The sequence below is a fragment of the Bos indicus genome, chromosome 8, assembly GCF_029378745.1.
Source record: "Bos indicus isolate NIAB-ARS_2022 breed Sahiwal x Tharparkar chromosome 8, NIAB-ARS_B.indTharparkar_mat_pri_1.0, whole genome shotgun sequence".
In the NCBI taxonomy this organism is placed as follows: domain Eukaryota; kingdom Metazoa; phylum Chordata; class Mammalia; order Artiodactyla; family Bovidae; genus Bos; species Bos indicus.
Genome location: NC_091767.1, coordinates 46481747 through 46504612, shown reverse-complemented (window position 1 = coordinate 46504612; position 22866 = coordinate 46481747). Strand labels below are relative to the sequence as shown.

Sequence of the window (22866 nt, the reverse complement as noted above, 5' to 3'; positions counted from 1 at the left end):
TCACTGACTTGATGGACGTGAATCTGGGTGAACTCTGGGAGTTGGTGATGGACAGGGAGGCCTGGCATGCTGCGATTCATGGGGTCGCAAAGAGTCGGACACGACTGAGTGACTGAACTGAATCTCCCAGTTCTTCAGAGGGCATATTCATCAGATTCTCTGTTCTCTATTTTTCCAGGTATATTTCACATTTTCTTAGACTGTGATATTTAGCTATCTTTTATAAATCAAATAACATTTCAGTGTTCTATTGACCAGTGGTTCTTTGGAGACTTTTTTTCAGAATAAGAGGAGGTGTGGGACCCAGGTGATAATTTTAATGAACGAAGGATTCTTCCCAGATGTTTTTGCTCCTCTCAATCTGAAATATTTGAGTTGTTTTAAATTGTTTATACCTATTCTGCTATGTAAGCAATACTTTCATTGTTTAAAATTTTTCATCTTTTAATTCCTAGTAAATTGTACAAGAGCAAACTGGTAAACAAGCACAGCTTCCTACAGTCAATTCACAGATAACATCTATTCAATCCTGGGAGATTTGACAAATTTAAAAAAATTTAAGTGATCACTTTTTTCTAAAATACTTACTTTTTTTAGATGCCAGAGATGTCACTTTGGCTGTTTGTCAATGAGTGCCACACTTTTTACTGGTGTTTTCATGTTTAAGCAACTTTAATAGGTTTTCTTCAAAATAGATAAACCCCAAACCTGTAATGGGATGATCAATTTTTATGGCATATTCCTTAAAAAAAAAAAAATTATAAGCATCAGAGTGTAAAAGCAACATGTGAGAAGCATTATGTATTATTCTCATTAATTTAGTCTGCTAAGAGAAAAGGTCAGAAAGAACCTAAATGTTTATCACACAGCCTCAATTAAATACATTATGACAAATTTAGAAAATGGAGTAAAATTTGCTGTTAAAAAGAATGAGGTAGAACGTATATGTGATGTGGGACACTTCTCAGGATAGATGTTGTGAAATAGCATTTTTCATTCATTCAAAAACTACTGAGCACTTTCTAGATGCCGGATGGTGTCTGAGCACTAGGGACACAGAATTGAAGATAGACAAGATCTCTGACATCCTCATGTCCACATTGGATCACATATTTCTATTTGTGAAGTTTATAAAAGTGTTTCTCTAAGTATATATAAAAGTATAATTTTAAAATATGCTTGGGCTTCCCCGGTGGCTCAGCAGTAAAGAATTTGCCTGCCAATGCAGGAGACACAGGTTCGATATTTGAGGAACAGCTAAGCCTGAGTGCTACAATTATTGAACCTGTGCTCTAAAGAGGCCGGGGACCAAAACTGCTGAGCCCATGAGCTGTAACTACTGGAGCCCAGGCCTCGAGCCTGTGCTTCACTATAAGGGAAGGAAGCCCCCACAATGAGAAGCCCGCTCACTGCAACTAGAGAGCAGCCCCTGCTCTCTGAAACCAGAGAAAAGCCCGTGCAGCAAAAAGACCCAACACAGCCAAAAATAAACACAATCTTAACTAAAAAATTTGTAATGCTTATGTATGTATATGTACATATATACATGTATATATAAACACTCATTTATATGTGTATATATAAAATATTTGCTTTACAGTCTTCTTGAAGTATACCTAATAAAGTGTTACAGTGATTGCCTCTGGGGAAGGGGAGGGGAGTCTGACGTAAGAGGGAGCCTTCCTTGTCTACCATTTCTGTACCATACATATATATTATCTCTTCATCCAAAATAAATTAGTTTTCACCAAAAGTAAATTACTTTTAAAATAACTTTCCAATAATTACAGCCAGTATTTGTAACTGTCACTAAATATATAATCAATGTTAAGGTAGAAGAGTCATCGCTGGTTGAAAAATTGTGGAACCATGACTAGAAATACTCATTTCCCAATAAATCTGCTTGCTTCTGTATGATCATATCTGGCATTTGATAATACTCAAAGTGAATAAAGAGTGCGCTGTAGAAACTGGAGCAAGAAGCAACCCAAATTAAAATCATAAACACAGAAGAAAGGCGAATGTTAATAATATTAAAGAAGTACAAATAAAGAATAGGCAGGAGAGAACTTTTGGTCCACACCAATAAAGCCAAAAAAAAAAAAATGAGATACAGTGAGTTCAAGGGAGATTTAGGAGTCAGCATTAGAACAGTGGTCAGGTAGTCGAGCAATTTCTGGTACCAAATATTATAAGATCACAAACTCAGAAAGCAATTTATGAGAGGAAGAAGGATAAGGCTTCCTTCAGTACAAGGTGCTATGGAGCCTCTGCAGGAACAGAATGGACCCTCCACCCCAAATTTGGTTCTGATGTCAAGATTAATGCCGCCTCCATGACACCAAGAGGTATGAAACGTTTATTATTTTTCTAACAAGACTTTCTGGAGAGAGCAGAGGAGGCTCCCAAGTCGATTCAAAATGGCTTGAGAACAAGGAGAGGAGTGGTGTGGGTTTTATCATGGTTAGGGGTGAGGTCAGGGTGAAGCTTCTTGCAGTGAGATTTGAACTACCTGCTGGCACCAAGGAGGGAGCGCCTGAGCTGCCCATCAGCTTGCCCAAGGTTGGGACACAGGAGTAGGCTTACAAGCCTCAGAAGTCTATCATCATCAACCAAGTCAGACTACTGCACAAGGTCCAAAGAATTTAGCATCATTTTTCATTATTCCATTTTCATGTGGAGAAGATGGAATGGGACAGAAAATTCTGAATTTCTACTGCCTTATGTTTTAAGATTGGTAAAAAGGAAGTATGGCTCTGGAGAGAAAAAAGATACCCAATGGACAGTGTGAAAAAGGCATGGAAAAAAATGAGACAATTTGAAATGCCAGGCACTCTCAAACATGACGTAAGGGGTCTATGAATATGCAAGCAAGGTTACTAGTATGTCAGAAAGTGGCTACAGAATTTGAAGTTTGAGACAAAGATGGAAACTCATGGAAAAGGTTTTATACTAAAAAATAAAGCACCCTATTCATGTCAGTATTAAATTTGTTAATTTATATCCATTTCGCTTGGTAAATATTTGAGACGATAAAACCATTATAAAATCAAAGCTAGAAAATGTGTCTTGAACAAGATGGAAAACATGCTTTCTCCAGAAGAAGAGTAGGGAGGTCAGAGGTCAGTCAGATACAGAAATTCAGCAAGAAGGCAGTCAGTACACCAGGGCTCAGGCTCTGAAACAAGACAAGGCACACGTGGATCTCGGTCTTGCCACTTATCCCCTGAGTAACTTTGAGTCAATAAGTAACTTGATTTTTTTTTTTCTTTTTTAAGTCTTAGTTACCTCCTCTGCAAGCTGGACACGAGACTAGGACTTATACAGTGGTTGTAAGAATTAAATAAGATAGTATATATAACCTACTGAGCACAGGGTGTGGAGTTCAACCAGTGCTGGTATTAACATTAATATAAAAGATTTTGAGAGTACTTGGCAAAAAGTGGAGAGTGAGGGTGGCTCTCTTTTGGAACATACATCATCTCTAATCCCCAGGACAACACTGCAAGGCAGATACCATTACTATCTCCACTTTACAGATGCTGAAAGAGAAACAAAGGTGTTCTATCACTGCTCCAAGATAGGTACCGGTGCCAGCATCCAAGTACAGGTCTTCATGGCGCCAAAGCCCCCAGGCTGTCCCATACTAAGATGCATTGCTTTGCTACTCATTAATGGATACGTTTCAAGTGAGACAGAAGAGGAGAAACAATGGCCCTTAGAAAGAATAGAAATGTGAAAGTTTACAAATGTGTATGAGTCAGAAGAATGGAACCAGAATATAAAATACATTCGAGAATTTTTTTTAAAAAAAGGATGGAAAAATAATGGCCATATGTATATTGTGTTTTTTTAAAAAACTGCAGTGCTTTTGGAAAATTTCTTGGCTAGGTGATAGAGGAAACTGTATGTAAATATGTAAAATGTTAAGGACAGCTTTTATAATTAAAACCTGTGAGAAAGAGATACGAAATGGCTTTAATAAAATTAAAGGTACTTTACCAGTAAGATAGTATTAGAAGTGGAGTATCCTTTAAATGCTTCTTGGTAAAGTTCTAACTAAAGCAGATTTTAATGGCTATAATCTTTTAACTGTTTTTTTTTTTTTTTTTTTTAAAGGAGAGGTTGGTACACAATAAATGGAAAGAAGGCATTTACCAAAACAACTCCACTTACCTCATTTCCACATCCTTGTTCTTTTTGTTGATTTGGTTGGTGGTGGGGGAGGGGGGGTGGTCTCTTCAAATGACTTTTCCAAGACAATCTCAAAGGACATCATTGTTATTTGGATATACATACAAAATTTATACCAATAGCAACTAATCTTGGTCCTAGTTTTTAATATTCCTTGCATCTCACAGCTTGCTCCTCACTTTAAATTCCTCAACATTTAGTTTCTAAAGAGCCACCATGTTTGGAATTGAGCTGCAGAAAGAATGTGATGAGAATACAACATGAAAACAGTAATTGTGTACTACAATTCCAGAATATTATAAAGGCTGGTCAAATAGCAAAGTCCAAGCAAGAGAACAAGTCTTGGTGTCTTGTCTTGTGGTCCACCTGCTTTTCATGATGCTCCCTGAGCCATAACGCAGCCCTCTCTCCATACTCCTCCCCTGTGTTGCTGCTGCTGCTGCTGCTAAGTCACTGCAGTCGTGTCCGACTCTATGCGACCCCATAGACAGCAGCCCACCAGGCTCCCCCATCCCTGGGATTCTCCAGGCAAGAACACTGGAGTGGGTTGCCATTTCCTTCTCCAATGCATGAAAGTGAAAAGTGAAAGGGAAGTCACTCAGTCGCGTCCGACTCTTCAAGACCCCATGGACTGCAGCCCACCAGGCTCCTCCGTCCATGGGATTTTCCAGGCAAGAGTACTGGAGTGGGGTGCCATCGCCTTCTCCGCCTCCCCTGTGTTCTTAGACTCAAATCCAACAGAGAACTGTACTCCATGGTAACGCAGGCTCTCTGTAAAGACTTTACATCCATTTGGAAGCTATGGCTGAGGCAGGAGGATAGGTAAAGAAGAGAATTTTTCCACCTGACCTCCGTGGATGCTGGAGGCTTCCTGCTTATTTCTATAAAATGAATCCAGATTTATACAGAGTAGTTTTATATTGGGTTGGCCAAAAAGTTTGTTTGGATTTTTCCATAACATCTTACAGAAAAACACAAATGAACTTTTTGACCAATCTAGTATTTCCACATTAGAATATAAAAGTAGAATAGACCTAATCTCCTCAGAGACACAATATAATCAATTTATCAAGCTGGGTATCCTACTTGTTTATGTACTATTCAGTTCAGTTTGGCCGCTCAGTTGTGTCTGACTCTTTGCAACCCCATGGATTACAGCACGCCAGGCTTCCCTGTCCATCACTAACTCCTGGAGCTTACTCAAACTCCTGTCCATCGGGTCGGTGATGCCATCCAACCATCTCATCCTCTGTCGTCCCTTTCTCCTCCTGCCCTCAATCTTTCCCAGCATCAGGGTCTTTTCAAATGAGTCAGCTCTTCGCGTCAGGGGGCCAAAGTATTGGAGTTTCCGCTTCAGCATCAGTCCTTCCAATGAACACCCAGGACTGATTTCCTTTAGGATGGACTCCAATACTGAAACTCCAATACTCTGGTCACGTGATGTGAAGAGCTGACTCATTTGAAAGACCCTGATGCTGGGAAAGATTGAAGGCAGGAGGAGAAGGGGACGAGAGAGGATGAGATGTTTGGATGGCATCACTGACGGGATAGACATGAGTTTGAGTAGGCTCCAGGAGTTGGTGATGGACAGGGAAGTCTGGCGTGCTGCACTCCATGGGGTTGCAAAGAGTCAGACACGACTGAGCGACTGAACTGAACACAGTCAAAGGCTTTTGCATAGTCAATGAAGCATAAGTAGATTATTTTTGGAATTCCCTTGCTTTTTGTGTGATCCAGCGGATGTTGGCAATTTGATTTCTGGTTCCTCTGCCTTTTCTAAATCCAGCTTGTACATCTGGAAGTTCTGGGTTCACGTACTGCTGAAACCTAGCTTGAAGGATTTTGAGCCTAATCTTGCTAGCATGTGAAATGAATGCAATTTTATGGTAATTTGAACATTCTTTGGCATTGCCTTTCTTTGGGATTGGAATGAAAATTGACCTTTTCCAGTCCTGTGGTCACTGCTGAGTTCTCCAAATTTGCTGGCATATCAAGTGCAGCACTTTAATAGCATCATTGGAAGGACTGATGCTGAAGCTCCAATACTTTGGCCACCTGATGCGAAAAGCCAACTCACTGCAAAAGACCCTGATGCTAGGAAGAGTTGAGGGCAGGAGGAGAAAGGAGTGACAGAGGATGAGATGGTTGAATTGCATCACTGACTCAATGGACATGTGTTTGAGCAAACTCCGGGAGATAGTGAAGGACAGGGAAGCCTGCCACGCTGCAGTTCATGGTGTTGCAGAGTCAGAAAGGACTTGGTGACTGAACAACAAAAACAACCATGTTGATTTTAACCATTTCAGTGAGTGTGTATCCAATTATAGTTTAATTCATTTCCCTAATGGCTAATGATGTTGAGCACTTTGTAATATGTTCATTTGTTTGCATATCTTCTTTAATGAGTTTTCTGTTAAAACTTTTTGCTTATTTAAAAACTTATTTTCTAAGACACATGTAGCCCAGTGTTCACTGCAGCACTGTTTACAATAGCTGGGACATGGAAGCAACCTAGATGTCCATTGACAGATGCATTGATAAAGAAGCTATGGTACATATATACAATGGAATATTGCTCAGCCAGAAAAAGAAACACAGTTGAGTCAGTTCTATAGAATGAGGTGGATGAACCTAGAGCCTATTATACAGAGTGAAGAAAGTCAGAAAGAGAAAGATAAATATCGTATTCTAACACATATATGTAAAATCTAGAAAAATGGTACTAATAACCTATTTGCAGGGCAGCAATGGGGATGCAGACATAGAGAACAGATTTGTGGACAGTAGGGGGAAGAAGAGGGTGGGAAAAATGGGGAGAGTAGCATGAAAACATACATACTACCATATGTAAAATAGCCGGTGGGAATTTGCTATATGACTCAGGCAACTCAAGCCAGGGCTCTGTGATAACCTAGAGGGGTGGGATGGGATGGGAGGTGGGAAGGAGGTTCAGGAGGGAGGGTACATACATATGCCTATGTCTGATTCATACTGTTGTGTTGCAGAAACCAACACAATATTGTAAAACAATTATCCTTCAATTAAAAATATACTTTTTAAAAATTAGATTTAAAAAAAAATTTGAAAGTACTTTATATACTCTGGATATAAGCCCTGTATCAGATGTAGGCCCTGAAATTGTTTTGTAGCAGTTTGTGACTTTTTTTTTTCTTTTTTGCAAATATCAGATTTTTTTTTTTAATTGAAATACAGTTGACTTACAGTGTTGTGTTAATTTCTGCTGTAAAGCAAAGTGATTCAGCCACATATATACACACATTCTTCTTTATATGATATTCCATTGTGATTTATCACAGATATTGAATACATCAGTTTCCTGTGCAATACAGAAGGACCTTGTTTATCCATTCTATATATTAATATAATAGTTTGCATTTGCTAACCCCAAATTTGGATTCCATCCCTCTCCTACCCCACTCCCCTTGGCAACCATAAGTCTGCTTTCTATGTCTGTGGGTCTGTTTCTGTTTTGTGGATACGTTCATTTGGGCCATATTTTAGATTCCATATATAAGTGATATCATATGGTATTTGTCTTTTTTTTATTTACCTCACATAGTATGATAATACCTAGTTCCATCCATGTTGCTACAAATGGCATTATTTTGTTCTTTTTCATGGTTTAGGCAGTACTCCATTGTACATCTGTACCACGTCTTCATACATTCATCTGCTGATGAGTGTTTAGATCGTGTCCATGTGTTGGCCATTGAGAATAGTGCTGCTATGAGCAGAGGGCTTCTCAGCAGGCAGGTCAGGTGGTCTGGTATTCCCATCTCTTACAGAATTTTCCACAGTTTATTGTGATCCACACAGTCAAAGGCTTTGGCATAGTCAATAAAGCAGAAATAGATGTTTCTCTGGAACTCTCTTGCTTTTTCCATGATCCAGCCAATGTTGTCAATTTGATCTCTGGTTCCTCTGCCTTTTCTAAAACCAGCTTGAACATCAGGAAATTCATGGTTCACATATTGCTGAAGCCTGGCTTGGAGAATTTTGAGCATTACTTTACTAGCGTGTGAGATGAGTGCAATTGTGCAGTAGTTTGAGCATTCTTGGGCATTGCCTTTCTTTGGGATTGGAATGAAAACTGACCTTTTCCAGTCCTGTGACCACTGCTGAGTGTCCCAAATTTGCTGGCATATTGAGTGCAGCACTTTCACAGCATCATCTTTCAGGATTTGAAATAGCTCAACTGCAATTCCATCACCTCCACTAGCTTTGTTCATAATGATACTTTCTAAGGCCCACTTGACTTCACATTCCAAACCTATATGCAGGTCAGGAAGCAGCAGTTAGAACTGGACATGGAACAACAGACTGGTTCCAAATAGGAAAAGGAGTACGTCAAGGCTGTATATTGTCACCCTGCTTATTTAACTTATTATTTAGCTCTCTGTTCTGTTCCATTGATCCATTTTTGTGCCAATGCTACATTGTTTTGATTACTGTAACTTTGTGGTATTGTCTGAAATCTGACACAGGGTTATGTCTCCTGCTCTGTTCTTTTTTTTTTTTTTTCCTTCCAGATTTGCTTTGGCAATTCTGGGTCCTTTATAGTTCCTTAGAAAATTTAGGATTATTTTATTTATGTGAAAAATGTCATGGGTAATTTGACAGGAATGCTTTGGGTACTATGACCATCTTCACAATATTGACTCTTCCAGTCCAAGAGCGTGGGCTCTCTCCATTTTTTCTGAATCGTCTTCAGTTTCCTTAGGGTGTCCCTGGTGGCTCAGATGGTAAAGCATCTGCCTGCAATGCAGGAGACCTGGGTTTGATCCCTGGGTCGGGAAGATCCCCTGGAGAAGGTAATGGCAACCCACTCTAGTACTCTTGCCTGGAAAATTCCATGGACAGAGGAGCCTGGTAGGCCACACAGTCCACTGGGTTGCAAAAAGTCAGACACGACTGAGCGACTTCACTTTCAATTTCCTTTATTAATGTTTTATAGTTGACAGCATATAAGTCTTCTACCTCCTTGACTACATTCTTCAGCCCAGTGTATCTCAGGTCTGGCTCTTCAGGGCACTGCCATACTGACCCCCAGTGGTGCCATGGCCAGACTTTGGGCCTAACCATGGTTTTGGTTGTTTCTTATCTGAACAACACAAGAGAAGGCTCTACACATGTACATCACCAGATGGCCAACACCGAAATCAGATTGATTATATTCTTTGCAGCTAAAGATGAAGAAGCTCTATATAGTCAGCAAAAACAAGACGAGGAGCTGACTGTGGCTCAGATCATGAACTCCTTATTGCCAAATTCAGACGAAAATCGAAGAAAGTGGGGAAAACCACTAGACCATTCAGTTATGACCTAAATCAAATCCCTTACGATTATACAGTGGAAGTGAGAAATAGATTTAAAGGACTAGATCTGATAGATGGATTGGCTGATGAACTGTAGACAGAGGTTCATGACATTGTACAGGAAACAGGAATCAAGATCATCCCCAAGAAAAAGAAATGCAAAAAGGCAAAACGGCTGTCTCAGGAGGCCTTACAAATAGCTGTGAAAAGAAGAGAAGCAAAAAGCAAAGGAGAAAAGGAAAGATATAAGCATCTGAATGCAGAGTTCCAAAGAATAGCAAGGAGAAATAAGAAAGCCTTCCTCAGCAATTAATGCAAAGAAATAGAGGAAAACAATAGAATGGGAAAGACTAGAGATCTCTTCAAGAAAATTAGACATACCAAGGGAACATTTCATGCAAAGATGGGCTCAATAAAGGACAGAAATAGTATGGACGTAACAGAAGCAAAAGATATTAAGAAGAGGTGGCAAGAATACAAAGAAGAACTGTACAAAAAAGATCTTCATGACCCAGAGAATCATGATGGTGTGATCACTCACCTAGAGCCAGACATCCTGGAATGTGAAGTCAAGTGGGCCTTAGGAAGCATCACTGTAAACAAAGCTAATGGAGGTGATGGAACAGAATTCCAGTTGAGCTATTTCAAATCCTAAAAGATAATGCTGTGAAAGTGCTACACTCAATATGCCAGCAAATTTGGGACACTCAGCAGTGGCCACAGGACTGGAAAACGTCCATTTTCATTCCAATCCCAAAGAAAAGCAATGCCAAAGAATGTTCAAACTACCGCACAATTGCACTCATCTCACATCTAGTAAAGTAATACTCAAAATTCTCCAAGCCAGGCTTCAGCAATATGTGAACCGTGAACTTCCAGATGTTCAAGCAGGTTTTAGAAAAGGCAGAGGAACCAGAGATCAAATTGCCAACATCCACTGGGTCATTGAAAAAGCAAGAGAGTTCCAGAAAAACATCTATTTCTACTTTATTGACTATGCCAAAGCCTTTGACTGTATGGATCACAATAAACTATGGAAAATTCTGAAAGAGATGGGAATACCAGACCACCTGACCTGCCTCTTGAGAAACCGGTATGCAGGTCAGGAAGCAACAGTTCGAACTGGACATGGAACAACAGACTGGTTCCAAATAGGAAAAGGAGTACGTCAAGGCTGTATATTGTCACCCTGCTTATTTAACTTACGTGCAGAGTACATCATGAGAAACGCTGGGATGGAAGAAGCACAAGCTGGAATCAAGATAGCTGGGAGAAATATCAATAACTGCAGATATGCAGATGACACCACCCTTATGGCAGAAAGTGAAGAGGAACTGAAAAGCCTCTTGATGAAAGTGAAAGAGGAGAGTGAAAAAGTTGGCTTAAAGCTCAACATTCAGAAAACGAAGATCATGGCATCCGGTCCCACCACTTCACGGCAAATAGATGGGGAAACAGTGGAAACATTGTCAGACTTTATTTTTGGGGGCTCCAAAATCAATGCAGATGGTGACTGCAGCCATGAAATTAAAAGACGCTTACTCCTTGGAAGGAAAGTTATGACCAACAGAGACAGCATATTAAAAAGCAGAGACATTGCTTTGCCAACAAAGGTCCGTCTAATCAAGGCTACAGTTTTTCCAGTAGTCATGTATGGATGTGAGAGTTGGACTATAAAGAAAGCTGAGTGTCGAAGAATTGATGCTTTTGAACGGTGGTGTTGGAGAAGACTCTTGAGAGTCCCTTGGACTGCAAGGAGATCCAACCAGTCCATCCTAAAGGAGATCAGTCCTGGTGTTCATTGGAAGGACTGATGCTGAAGCTGAAACTCCAATACTTTGGTCACCTGACGCAAAGAGCTGACTCACTGGAAAGACCCTGATGCTGGGAAAGATTGAGGGCAGGACAAGGGGATGACTGAGGATGAGATGGTTGGATGGCATCAGTGACTCAATGGACATGGTTTTGGGTAGACTCCAGGAGTTGGTGATGGACAGGGAGGCCTGGCATGCTGCGGTTCATGGGGTTACAAAGAGTTGGACACGACTGAGTGTCTGAACTGTCTGTTTAATGAAATATTATCACATCTATTAGTGAACCTGTCCTACAGAGTGTGATCAAATCACTCAAACTGGTAATGGACCAGGACTTTATCAGGGTGACAAAACAAGTTGTATGGACAGTTTTGTGGTTGCTTATAATAACACGTTTCTTTCTTTTTTTTTTCTGGAAAGATGTATTGTGCAGAGGAGAAGGGCTCGATCCTCTTGGCTGCCCCTTTCCTCATGGCGACCAGGACGTTGCTCAGCTCCTGTCTCTTCCTTTTGTCGCAGATGTGTGTCCCCACCCTTTACTTGATGAACTTGAGTGCCCACTTGTCCTTGGAGACCTCGAGCAGCTCCATGTCCTGTCGCTCAGAAGGGGTGAAGCCCCACGCCTCCCAGATCATGTCCCATATGAACTTGGTGTGTTAGGTGAGGCGCCCACAGCGGCAGCTGTGCCTCGGATCGCTCACGTTCTCGGTCATCTTGAGGCCCTTGTTGAGGCCCACAGCCATTTGGTAGCACAGAGCCATGGCTTTTGTTCTTCAGTGGCTGCCGCAGAGGAAGTTGTAATAACGCTTAACAAATATATGTGCTAGGCAGAATTTGATCTAAGACTTACTTTCATTGTATCCTTTTAAACAAGGTTGTGGGGAAATAGGTCTCATCCATGTTAAGCTTAGTTTTTTATTGCCAGTAGAATCACTAAGAGCTGTACATGAAATCATTGTCTTGAATCAGCTGGAAATAATTGGATGTATATTTTTAACAGCATGAACATCTTTCCAGTTCCTATAAAACACCTTAAAACACATGTTCTTCTTTCACCTCTTGGAAGGTCCACAGTGATTATCCAGATTCTTTGTCTTCCTGAAGCCTTTCCAGTCCTCTAGCAGATCCTATCTCCTCTCAGTTCTGATAGTATTAAATTGCATATCACTGCATTTCAAAATTTGTCTTTGTGGTTCACTTCATACCACTTGATAGACTGTTTCTTAAAAAATTTTTTTTTTTTTACCTGTTTTACCCTTTCACCTATTTATGTCACCTCCCGCACTCTACTACCACTGGAACCATCAATTCAGTCTCTATGAGGTCAGATTTTTGGTTTTTAGTTGTTGTTTTGTTAAATTCATGATTTAAGAGAGATCATGCAGTATTTGTCTTTGTCTGGCATATCTCACTTGGCATAATGCCCTCAAAGTCCATCATATTATCACAAATGGCAAGATTTCAATCTTTTTTTATAACTGGATAATATTCCATTATATATATATATATATATATATGTTTTTTTCACCTTTTCTTTATCCATACAACTGTTGCTGGACACTTAGGCTGCTTCCATATTTTAGATATTGGAAATAATGCTGCAGTGCATTTGGGGATACATTTATCTGTTTGAGCTAGTGTTTTTATTTTCTTTAGATAAATACCCAGATGTGGAATTGCTGTATCATATAGTAGTTCTATTTTTAATTTTTTGAGAAACCTCAATGCTGTTTTTAATAGTGGCTGCACAAATTGTCATTCCCACCAACAGTGCACAAGTGTTCCCTGTTCTCCACATCCTTGCTAATAACACTTGCTATTTTTTGCATTTTTGATAACAGCCTTTCTGACATGTTTGAGATAATAACTTTGTGGTTTTGACTTGCATTTCCCAGATCATTAGTGATGTTGACGTTCTTTTTTAAATAATTTTTTAAACTGAAATGTTGATTTATGATGATGCCCTAGTTTGAGGTGTATAGCAAAGTAATACATATGTGTGTGTGTATTTCTTTTTTTTCCCCATTCTCTTCAATTGTAAGTTATTACAGATATTGAGTGTAATTCTCTGTGCTATACAGTAGGTCCCTTTAGGTTATCTATTTTATATATAGTAGTGTGTATATTTTAATCCAAACTTAATTTCTCTCTCCCCTTGCTTTTGGTAACCATAGTTTGTTTTCTAGGTCTGTGAGTCTGTTTTGTAAATAAGCTCATTTTGTGTGATGTTTTACAGCCCACATATAAGTGATATTATATGGTATTTGTTTTTCTGACTTACTCCACTTAGTATAATAATCTCTAGGTCCATGTATGTTGCTGCAAATGACATTATTTCATTCTTTTTTATGATTAATACTCTATCATGTATGCATACCATATATTCCTTATCAATTAATCTGTTCATGGACACTTGTTTCCATGTCTTGACTATTGTAAATAGTGCTGGAATGAATAATGGGACACATGTATCTTTTGGAATTATGGTTTTCTCCAGATATATGCCCAGGAGTGAGATAGCAGATTATATGGTAACTTTCTTTTCTAAATTAATTAATTAAAAAAAAAAAAAAACATACACACACTGCATGGCATGCAGGATCCCAGTTCCCCAAAAAGGAATCAAACCTGTGCCTGCTGCAGTGGACTGCCAGGGAAGTCCTAGCAGCTGTATTTTTAGTTTTTAAAGGAACTTCCATTTGTTTTTCATAGTGGCTGGATCAATTTACATTCCTACTGACAGTGTAGGAGGGTTCCCTTTTCTCCACACCTCTCCAGCATTTATTGTCGATGTTTTGATGATGGTCATACTGACCCATGTGAGGTGATAGTTCATTGTAGTTTTGATTTGTACTCCTCTAATAACTAGTGATGTTGAGCAAATTTTCATGTACTTTTTGGCCATTTGTACATCTTTGGAGAAATGTCTATTACATCTTTTGCCCATTTAATGATTGGGTCATTTGGTTTTTGTATATTAAATTGTATGAGCAGTGTGTATTGTATATTTTGGAGATTAATCTCTTATTGGTCACATCATTTGCAAATATTTTCTCCTGAGCTCTAGGTTCTCTTTTCATTTTTTTTTTTTATTTCTTTTGCTATGTTGTTATTCAGTCACTAAGTCATATCCACCTCTTTGTGACCCCATGGGCTGCAGCACACCAGGCTTCCCTGTTCTTCACTATCTCCCAGAGTTTGCTCAAACTCATGTCTATTGAGTTGCTGATGCTATCCAAGCATCTCATCTTCTGCCATCCCCTTCTCCTCCTGCCTTCAATGTTTTCCAAGATCAAAGTCTTTCCCAATGATTGGCTCTTTGCATCAGGTGGCCAAAGTATTGGAGCTTCAATTTTAGGATCAGTCCTTCCACTGAATATTCAGGGTTGATTTATTTTAGGATTGACTGGTTTGATCTCCCTGCACTCCAAGGGACTCTCAAGAGTCCTCTCCAGCACCACAATCTGAAAGCATCAGTTCTTTGGCACTCAGCCTTCTTGATGGTCGAACTGTAACATTTGTACAGGACTACTGGAAAAACCATAGCTTTGACTATTCAGACCTTTGTCAGCAAAAGCTTTTAAGCTGAATCAGGTCCCATTTGTTTATTTTTGTTTTTACCTTCATTACTCTGAGCACCGAAAAATTGATGCTTTTGAACTGTGGTGTTGGAGAAGACTCTTGAGATTCCCTTGGACTGCAAGGAGATCCAACTAGTCCATTCTGAAGGAGATCAGCCCTGGGATTTCTTTGGAAGGAATGATGCTAAATCTGAAACTCCAGTACTTTGGCCACCTCATGCGAAGAGTTGACTCATTGGAAACGACTCTGATGCTGGGAGGGACTGGGGGCAGGAGGAGAAGGGGACGACAGAGGATGAGATGGCTGATGGCATCACTGACTCGATGGACGTGAGTCTGAATGAACTCCGGGAGTTGGTGATGGACAGGGAGGCCTGGCGTGCTGTGATTCATGGGGTCACAAAGAGTCAGACACGACTGAGTGAGTGAACTGAACTGAACTCTGAGAGATGGATCCAAAAAGATATTTCTGTGATTTATTTCAAGGAGTAATCTGCCTATGTTTTTCCTCTAGGGGCTTTATAGTATCTGGTTTTACATTTAGGTCTTTAAACTATTTTGACTTTATTTTTGTGTGTGTGCTACAGTGTCTAATTTCATTTTTTTTTTACATGTAACTGTCCAGTTTTCCCAGCACCAGTTATTGAAGAGACTGTCTTTTCTCCATTGTATATTCCTGCCTCTCTTGTCTTAGACTAAATGGCCATAGGTGTGTGGGTTTATTTCTGGGCTTTCTTTTTTTAATTTCCCATTCTCTTGATCTATATTTCTGTTTTTGCACCAGTACCATACTGTTTTGATTACTATAGCTTTGTAATATGTTCGGAAGCCAGGGAACCTGATTCCTCCAGCTCCATTTTTCTTTCTCAAGATTACTTTGGCTATTCAGGGTCTTTTGAGTTTTCATACAGATTAAAGGGAAAAAAAATGTTCTAGTTCTACCAAAAATGCCATTGATAGTTTGCTAGGAATTTCATTAAATCTGTGGATTGCCTTTGGTACTATACTAACTTCTAGAATACTGATTATTTCAATCCAAGAACATAGCATATCTTTCCATTGGTTTGTGTCATCTTCAGTATTTTCATCAACAACTTATAGTTTTTGAAGTACAGGTCTTTTGCCTCATTAGGTAGGTTTATTCCTAGGTATTTTATTCTTCTCATGTAGCAGTAAATGTGATTGTTTTCTTAATTAATATTTCTGATCTTTTGTTGCTAATATATAGCAATGCAAGAGATTTTTGTAGTATTGATTCTGTATCCTGCAGCTTTACTGAGTTCATTGATGAGTTCTGGTAGTTTTCTGCTAGCATATTTAGGATTTCCTGTGCATAGTATCCTGTCATCTGCAAACAATAGCAGTTTTACTTCTTTTCAAATTTTATTTCTTTTTCATCTCTGATTGGTAGAATTCCAAAACTATGTTTAATGTGGCAAGAGTAGGGGCAACCTTGTCTTGTTCCTGATCTTAGAGGAAATACTTTTATCTTTTCATTGTTGAGAATGATGTTATCTATGGATTTGTCATGTATGTTCAGTTCAGTTCAGTCGCTCAGTCATGTCCGACTCTTTGCGACCCCATGAATCACAGCACGTCAGGCCTCCCTGTCCATCACCAACTCCTGGAGTTCACCCAAACCCATGTCCATTGAGTTGGTGATGCCATCCAACCATCTCATCCTCTGTCGTCCCTTTCTCCTCCTGCCCTCAATCTTTCCCAGCATTAGGGTCTTTTCAAATGAGTCAGCTCTTCATGTCAGGTGGCCAAAATATTGGAGTTTCAGCTTCAACATCAGTCCTTCCATTGAACACCCAGGACTGATCTCCTTTAGGATGGACTGGTTGGATCTCCTTGCAGTCCAAGGGACTCTCAAGAGGCCTCTCCAACACCACAGTTCAAAAGCATCAATTCTTCGGCACTCAGCTTTCTTCACAGTCCAACTCTCACATCCATACATGACCACTGGAAACACCATAGCCTTGACTAGACAGACCTTTGTTGACAAAGTAATGTCTCTGCTTTTTAATATGCTATCTAGGTTGATCATAACTTTCCTTCCAAGAAGTAAGCGTCTTTTAATTTCATGGCTGAAGTCACCATCTGCAGTGATTTCGGAGCCCAGAAAAATAAAATCAGCCACTGTTTCCCCATCTATTTGCCGTGAAGTGATGGGACCAGATGCCATGATCTTTGTTTTCTGAATGTTGAGCTCTAAGCCAACTTTTTCACTCTCCTCTTTCACTTTCATCAAGAGGCTCTTTAGTTCTTCACTTTCTGCCATAAGGGTGGTATCATATGCATATCTGAGGTTATTGATATTTCTCCCGGCAATCTTCATTCTAGCTTGTGCTTCTTCCAGTCCAGCGTTTCTCATGATGTACTCTGCATGTAAAATAAGCAGGGTGACAATATACAGCCTTGATGTACTCCTTTTCCTATTTGGAACCAGTCTGTTGTTCCATGTCCAGTTCTAACTCTTGCTTCCTGATCTGCATACAGGTTTCTCAAAAGGCAGGTCAGGTGGTCTGGTATTCCCATCTCTTTCAGAATTTTCCATAGTTTATTGTGATCCATACAATCAAAGGCTTTGGCATAGTCAATAAAGCAGAAATAGATGTTTTTCTGGAACTCTCTTGCTTTTTCTATGATCCAGTAGATGTTGGCAATTTGATCTCTGGTTCCTCTGCCTTTTCTAAAACCTGCTTGAACATCTGGAAGTTCACGGTTCACATATTGCTGAAGCCTGGCTTGGAGAATTTTGAGTATTACTTTACTAGATGTGAGATGAGTGTAATTGTGCGGTAGTTTGAACATTCTTTGGCATTGCTTTTCTTTGGGATTGGAATGAAAATGGTCTTTTCCAGTCCTGTGGCCACTGCTGAGTGTCCCAAATTTGCTGACATATTGAGTGCAGCACTTTCACAGCATCATCTTTTAGGATTTGAAATAGCTCAACTGGAATTTCGTTCCATCACCTCCATTAGCTTTGTTCATAGTGATGCTTCCTAAGGCCCACTTGACTTCACATTCCAGGATGTCTGGCTCTAGGTGAGTGATCACACCATCGTGATTATCTGGGTCATGAAGATCTTTTTTGTACAGTTCTTCTTTGTATTCTTGCCACCTCTTCTTAATATCTTCTGCTTCTGTTACATCCATACTACTCCTGTCCTTTGTTTAGCCCATCTTTGCGTGAAATGTTCCCTTGGTATCTCCAATTTTCTTGAAGAGATCTCTAGTCTTTTCCACTCTATTGTTTTCCTCCATTTCTTTGTATTGATGACCTTTATTATATTGAGGTAGGTTCCCTGTATTCCCACTTTGTGGAGTTTGTTTTTCTTTTAATCATAAATGGATGCAAGGAGATTCAACCAGTCCATCCTAAAGGAGATCATTCCTGGTGTTCACTGGAAGGACTGATGTTGAAGCTGAAACTCCAATACTTTGGCCACCTGATGTAAAGAGCTGACTCATTGGAAAAGATCCTGATGCTGGGAAAGATTGACGGCAGGAGGAGAAGGGGATGACAGAGGATGAGATGGTTGGATGGAATCACTGACTCAATAGACATGAGTTTGAGTAAACTCCAGGAGTTGGTGATGGACAGGGAGGCCTGGCATGCTGCAGTCCATGGGGTCACAAAGAGTCAGACATGACTGAGCAACTGAACTGAAATGGATGTTGAATTTTATCAGAAATTTTTTCTGCATTTCTTGAGATGATCATATAGTTTTTATTCTTTAGTTAATATGGTGATTGATTTTTTTGACACTGAAGAATCCTTGCATCCCTGGGATAAATCCCACTTGATCATGATTTAGTCACTAAGTAGTGTCTGACTTTTTATGATCCCATGACTACAGCATGCCCGGCTCCTCTGTCGTCCACTGGCTCCCAGAGTTTGCTCAAACTCATGTCCATTGAGTCAGTGATGCTATCTAACCATTGTATCCTCTGCTGCCCCCTTCTCCTTTTGCCTGCAGTCTTCAACTACCAGGGTCTTTTCCAGTGAGTTGACTTTTCACATCAGGTGGCCAAAGTATTACTGCTTCAACTTCAGTATCAGTGCTTCCAATGAAATGAATATTCAGGATTGAGTGCCTTTAGGATTTATTGGTTTGGTATCCTTGCAGTCCAAGGGACTCTCAAGAGGATTCTTCAACACAATTGGAAAGCATCAGTTCTTGGACGCTCAGCCTTTTTGGTGGTCCAACTCTCACATCCATACATGACTACCAGGAAAATCATAGCTTTGACTATACAGACCTTTGTCAGCAGAGTGATATCTCTGCTTTTAAATACGCTGTCTAGTTTTGTCACAGCTTTCCTTCCAAGGAGCCAGTGTCTTTTAATTTAATGGCTCCAGTCACTGTCCACAGTGATTCTGGAGCCCAAGAAAATCTGTCACTGCTTCCATGTTTTGCCCTTCTCTTTGCCATGAAGTGAGGGAGCAGATACCATGGTCTTAGTCTTTTGAATGTTGAGTTTTAAGCCAGCTTTTTCACTCTCCTTTTTCACTTTTATCAAGAGGCTCTTTAGTTCCTCTTCACTTTTTGCCATCAGTATGGTATCATGTGCATATCTGAGGTTGATGTATCTCTCAGCCATCTTGATTCCAGCCTGTGATTCATCCAGTCCAGCATTTGTATGTGGTACTCTACATTTAAGTTACATAAGCAGGGTGACAATATACAGCCTTATCTTACTCCTTTCCCAGTTCTGAATCAGTCCATTGTTTCATGTAAGGTTCTAGCTGTTGCTTCTTGACCTGCATACAAGTTTCTCAGAAGACAGGTAAGGTGGTCTGGTATTCCCATCTCGTTCAGAATTTCCCACAGTTTGTTGTAACCACACAGTCAAAGGCTTTCACACAGTCAATGAAGCAGAAGTAGATATTTTTCTGGAATTCCTTGCTTCTTCTATGATCCACTGGATGTTGGCAATTTGATCTCTGGTTCCTCTACCTTTTTTAAACCCAGATTATACATTTGGAAGTTCTCAGTTCACATACCCTTGAAGCCTAGCTGGAAGGATTTTGAGCCTAACCTAGCATGTGAAATGACTGCAATTGTGTGGTAGTTTTAACATTGTTTGCCATTGCCCTTCTTTGAGATTAGAATGAAAACTGACCTTTTCCGGTTCTGTGGCCACTGCTGTATTTTCTAAATTTGCTGACAAACTGAGTGCAGCACTTTAACAGCATCATTTTTTAGGATTTTAAATTGCTCAACTGGAATTTCATCACCTTCATAAGCCTTGTTTGTAGTAAAGCTTCCTTAGGCCCACTTGACTTCAGATTCCAGGATGTCTGGCTCTAGGTGAGTGACCACACCATCATGGTTATCTGGATCATTAAGACCTTTCTTGTATAGTTCTGTGTAGTCTTGCCATGTCTTAATCTTTTCTGCTTCTGTTATGTCCTTACCTTTTTTTGTCCTTTATCATGCCCTTCCTTGCATGAAATAGTTCTTTGATATTTCCAATCTTTGAAGAGATCTCTAGTCTTTCCCATTCTATTGTTTTCCTGAATTTCTTTGCATTGTTTATTTAAGAAGACCTTTTTACCTCTCCTTGCTATTCTCTGAAACACTTCATTCAGTTAGTTATATCTTTCCCTTTCTCTCTTGCCTTTCACTTCTCTTCTTTCCTCTGCTATTTTTAAAGCCTCTTCAAGACAACCACTTTGCCTTCTTGCATATCTTTCTCTTTGGAATGGTTTTGGTCACTGACTTCTGTACAATGTTCCGAACCTCTGTCCATAGTTCTTCAGGCAATCTATCAGATCTAATCCCTTGAATCTGTTCATCACCTCCACTGTATAATCATAAGGGATTTGATTTAGGTCATACCTGAATGGCCTAGTGGTTTTCCCTGCTTGCTTTGATTTAAGCCTGAGTTTTACAATAAGGAGCTCATGATCTGAGCCACAGTCAGCTCCAGGTCTTGTTTTTGCTAACTATGTAGAGCTTCTCCATCTTTGGCTGCAAAAATAATATTCAATCTGATTTCGGTATTGACCATCTGGTGATGTTCACGTGTTGAGTTGTTGCTTGTATTGTTGGGAAAGAGTGTTTGCTATGACCAGTGTGTTCTCTTGGCAAAACTCTTCTTAGGTTTGCCCTGCTTCATTTTGTACTCCAAGGCCAAATTTTCCTGTTATTCTGTGTATCTCTTGACATCCTACTTTTGCTTTCAAATCCCCTATGATGAAAAGGACATTTTTGGAGGGGTGTTAGTTCTAGAAGGTGTTCTAGAAAGTGCCGTAGGTCTTCATAGAACTGGTCAACTTCAGCTTCTTCAGGATCAGTGGTTAGGGCACTGGATTGGGGTTGGATTACCATGATATTGAATGGTTTGCCTTGGAAATGAACTGAGATCATTCTGTCATTTTTGAGATTGCACCCAATTACTGCATTTTGTACTCTTTTGTTGACTGTAAGGGCTACTCCATTCCTTCTAAAGGATTCTTGCCTACAGTAGTAGACGTAATAGTCATCTGAATTAAAATTCTCCATTCCTGTCCACTTTAGTTCACTGATTTCAAAGTGATGATATTTTCAATGCCATCTCTTGCTTGACCACATCCAATTTCTCTTGATTGATGGACCTAACATTCCAGGTCCTAATATTGTTCTTTAAAGCACTGGACTTTACTTTCACCAACAGACCCATCCACAGTGGAGCCTCATTTCCACTTTGGCCCAGTTCCTTCATTTTTTCTGGCACTATTGGTAATTGTCCTCCACACTTCTCCAATAGCATATTGGACACCTTCTGACCTTGGGGGCTCATCTTCTGGTGTCATGTCTTTTTGCCTTTTCATACTGTCCAGGGGGTTCTTCAGTCAAGAATACTGGAGTAGTTTGCCATTCCCTCCTCCAGTGGACCACATTTTGTCAGAACTCTTCACTGTGACTCATCTGTCTTTGGGTGGTCTTGCACTGCATGACTCATAGCTTCATTGAGGTATGCAAGCCCCTTCACCCCGTGAAGGCTGTGTCCTTCTAATGTATTGTTGAATATGGTTTGCTTGTCCTTTGTTGAGAATTTTTGTATCTATATTCAGAAGTGGTATTGGCCTGTAATTTTCTTTTTGTTGTATCTTTGTCCAGTTTTGGTGGCCTCATTGAATGAGTTTTGGAGTATTCCTTCCTCTGTAATTTTGGGCAATAGTTTCAGAGGATAGGTGTTACATCTTCTCTATATTTTTGATGTAATTCACCTGTGAAGACATCTGCTCTTGGACATTGTTGGGGGTTTTTAATCACAGTTTCAATTTAAGTACTTGTGATTGGTCTGTTTATATTTTCTATTCATTACTGGTTCAGTCTTGGGAGATTGTACCCTTCTAAGAATTTTTCCATTTCTGCTAGGTTGCCTTTTTATTGACCTATAGTTGCTTTTATTGTTGTTCAGTTGTTAAGTCATGTCTGACTCTTTGTGACCCCATGAACTGCAGAACACTAGTGTGCCCTGTCTTTCACGATCTCCCTGAGTTTGTTGAAACTCATGTCCATTGAGTCAGTCATGCCATCCAACCGTCTCGTCCTCTGTCGTCCCCTTCTTTTCTTGCCCTCAATCCTCCCCAGCATCAGTCTTTTATGGTGCGTTGGCTCTTTGTATAAGGTGGCCAAGGATTTGGAGCTTCAGCTTTAGCATCAGTCTTTCCAATGAATAGTCAGGGTTGATTTCCTTTAGGGGTGACTAGTTTGAACTTGGTAGTCCAGAGGACTCTCAAGAGTCTTCTCCAGCACCACAGTTGGAAAGTATTACTTCTTCAGCGCTCAGCTTTCTTTATGGTCCACCTCATGTGACTACCTGAAAAATCATAGTTTTGACTATACAAACCTTTGTTGGCTAAGTGATATCTCGACTTTTTAATACACTGTCTAGGTGTGTCACAACTTTTCTTCCAAGGAGCAAAAGTCTGCAGTGATT

General features: G+C 39.9%; 1 protein-coding gene and 1 pseudogene across 4 annotated transcripts in view; one reads left to right on the top strand and one right to left on the bottom strand.

Moving 5' to 3' along the window:
• The window catches only part of KLF9 (KLF transcription factor 9), a 101654-nt gene that overhangs the window by 47750 nt on the left and 31038 nt on the right, over positions 1 to 22866 (top strand). The window contains exon 4 of one of the 4 annotated variants that reach the window (XM_070794645.1): positions 1 to 22866. This exon is cut by the window's left edge and continues 14198 nt beyond it; it is cut by the window's right edge and continues 14867 nt beyond it. The exons of the other annotated variants lie outside the window; for them this stretch is intronic. Within the exon in view, the coding sequence (XP_070650746.1) occupies positions 10217 to 11344 (1128 nt within the window). The 5' untranslated portion in view covers positions 1 to 10216 and the 3' untranslated portion in view covers positions 11345 to 22866. 4 annotated transcript variants of the gene reach the window in all.
• LOC139184401 (large ribosomal subunit protein eL36-like) lies at positions 11653 to 12105 on the bottom strand (annotated as a pseudogene).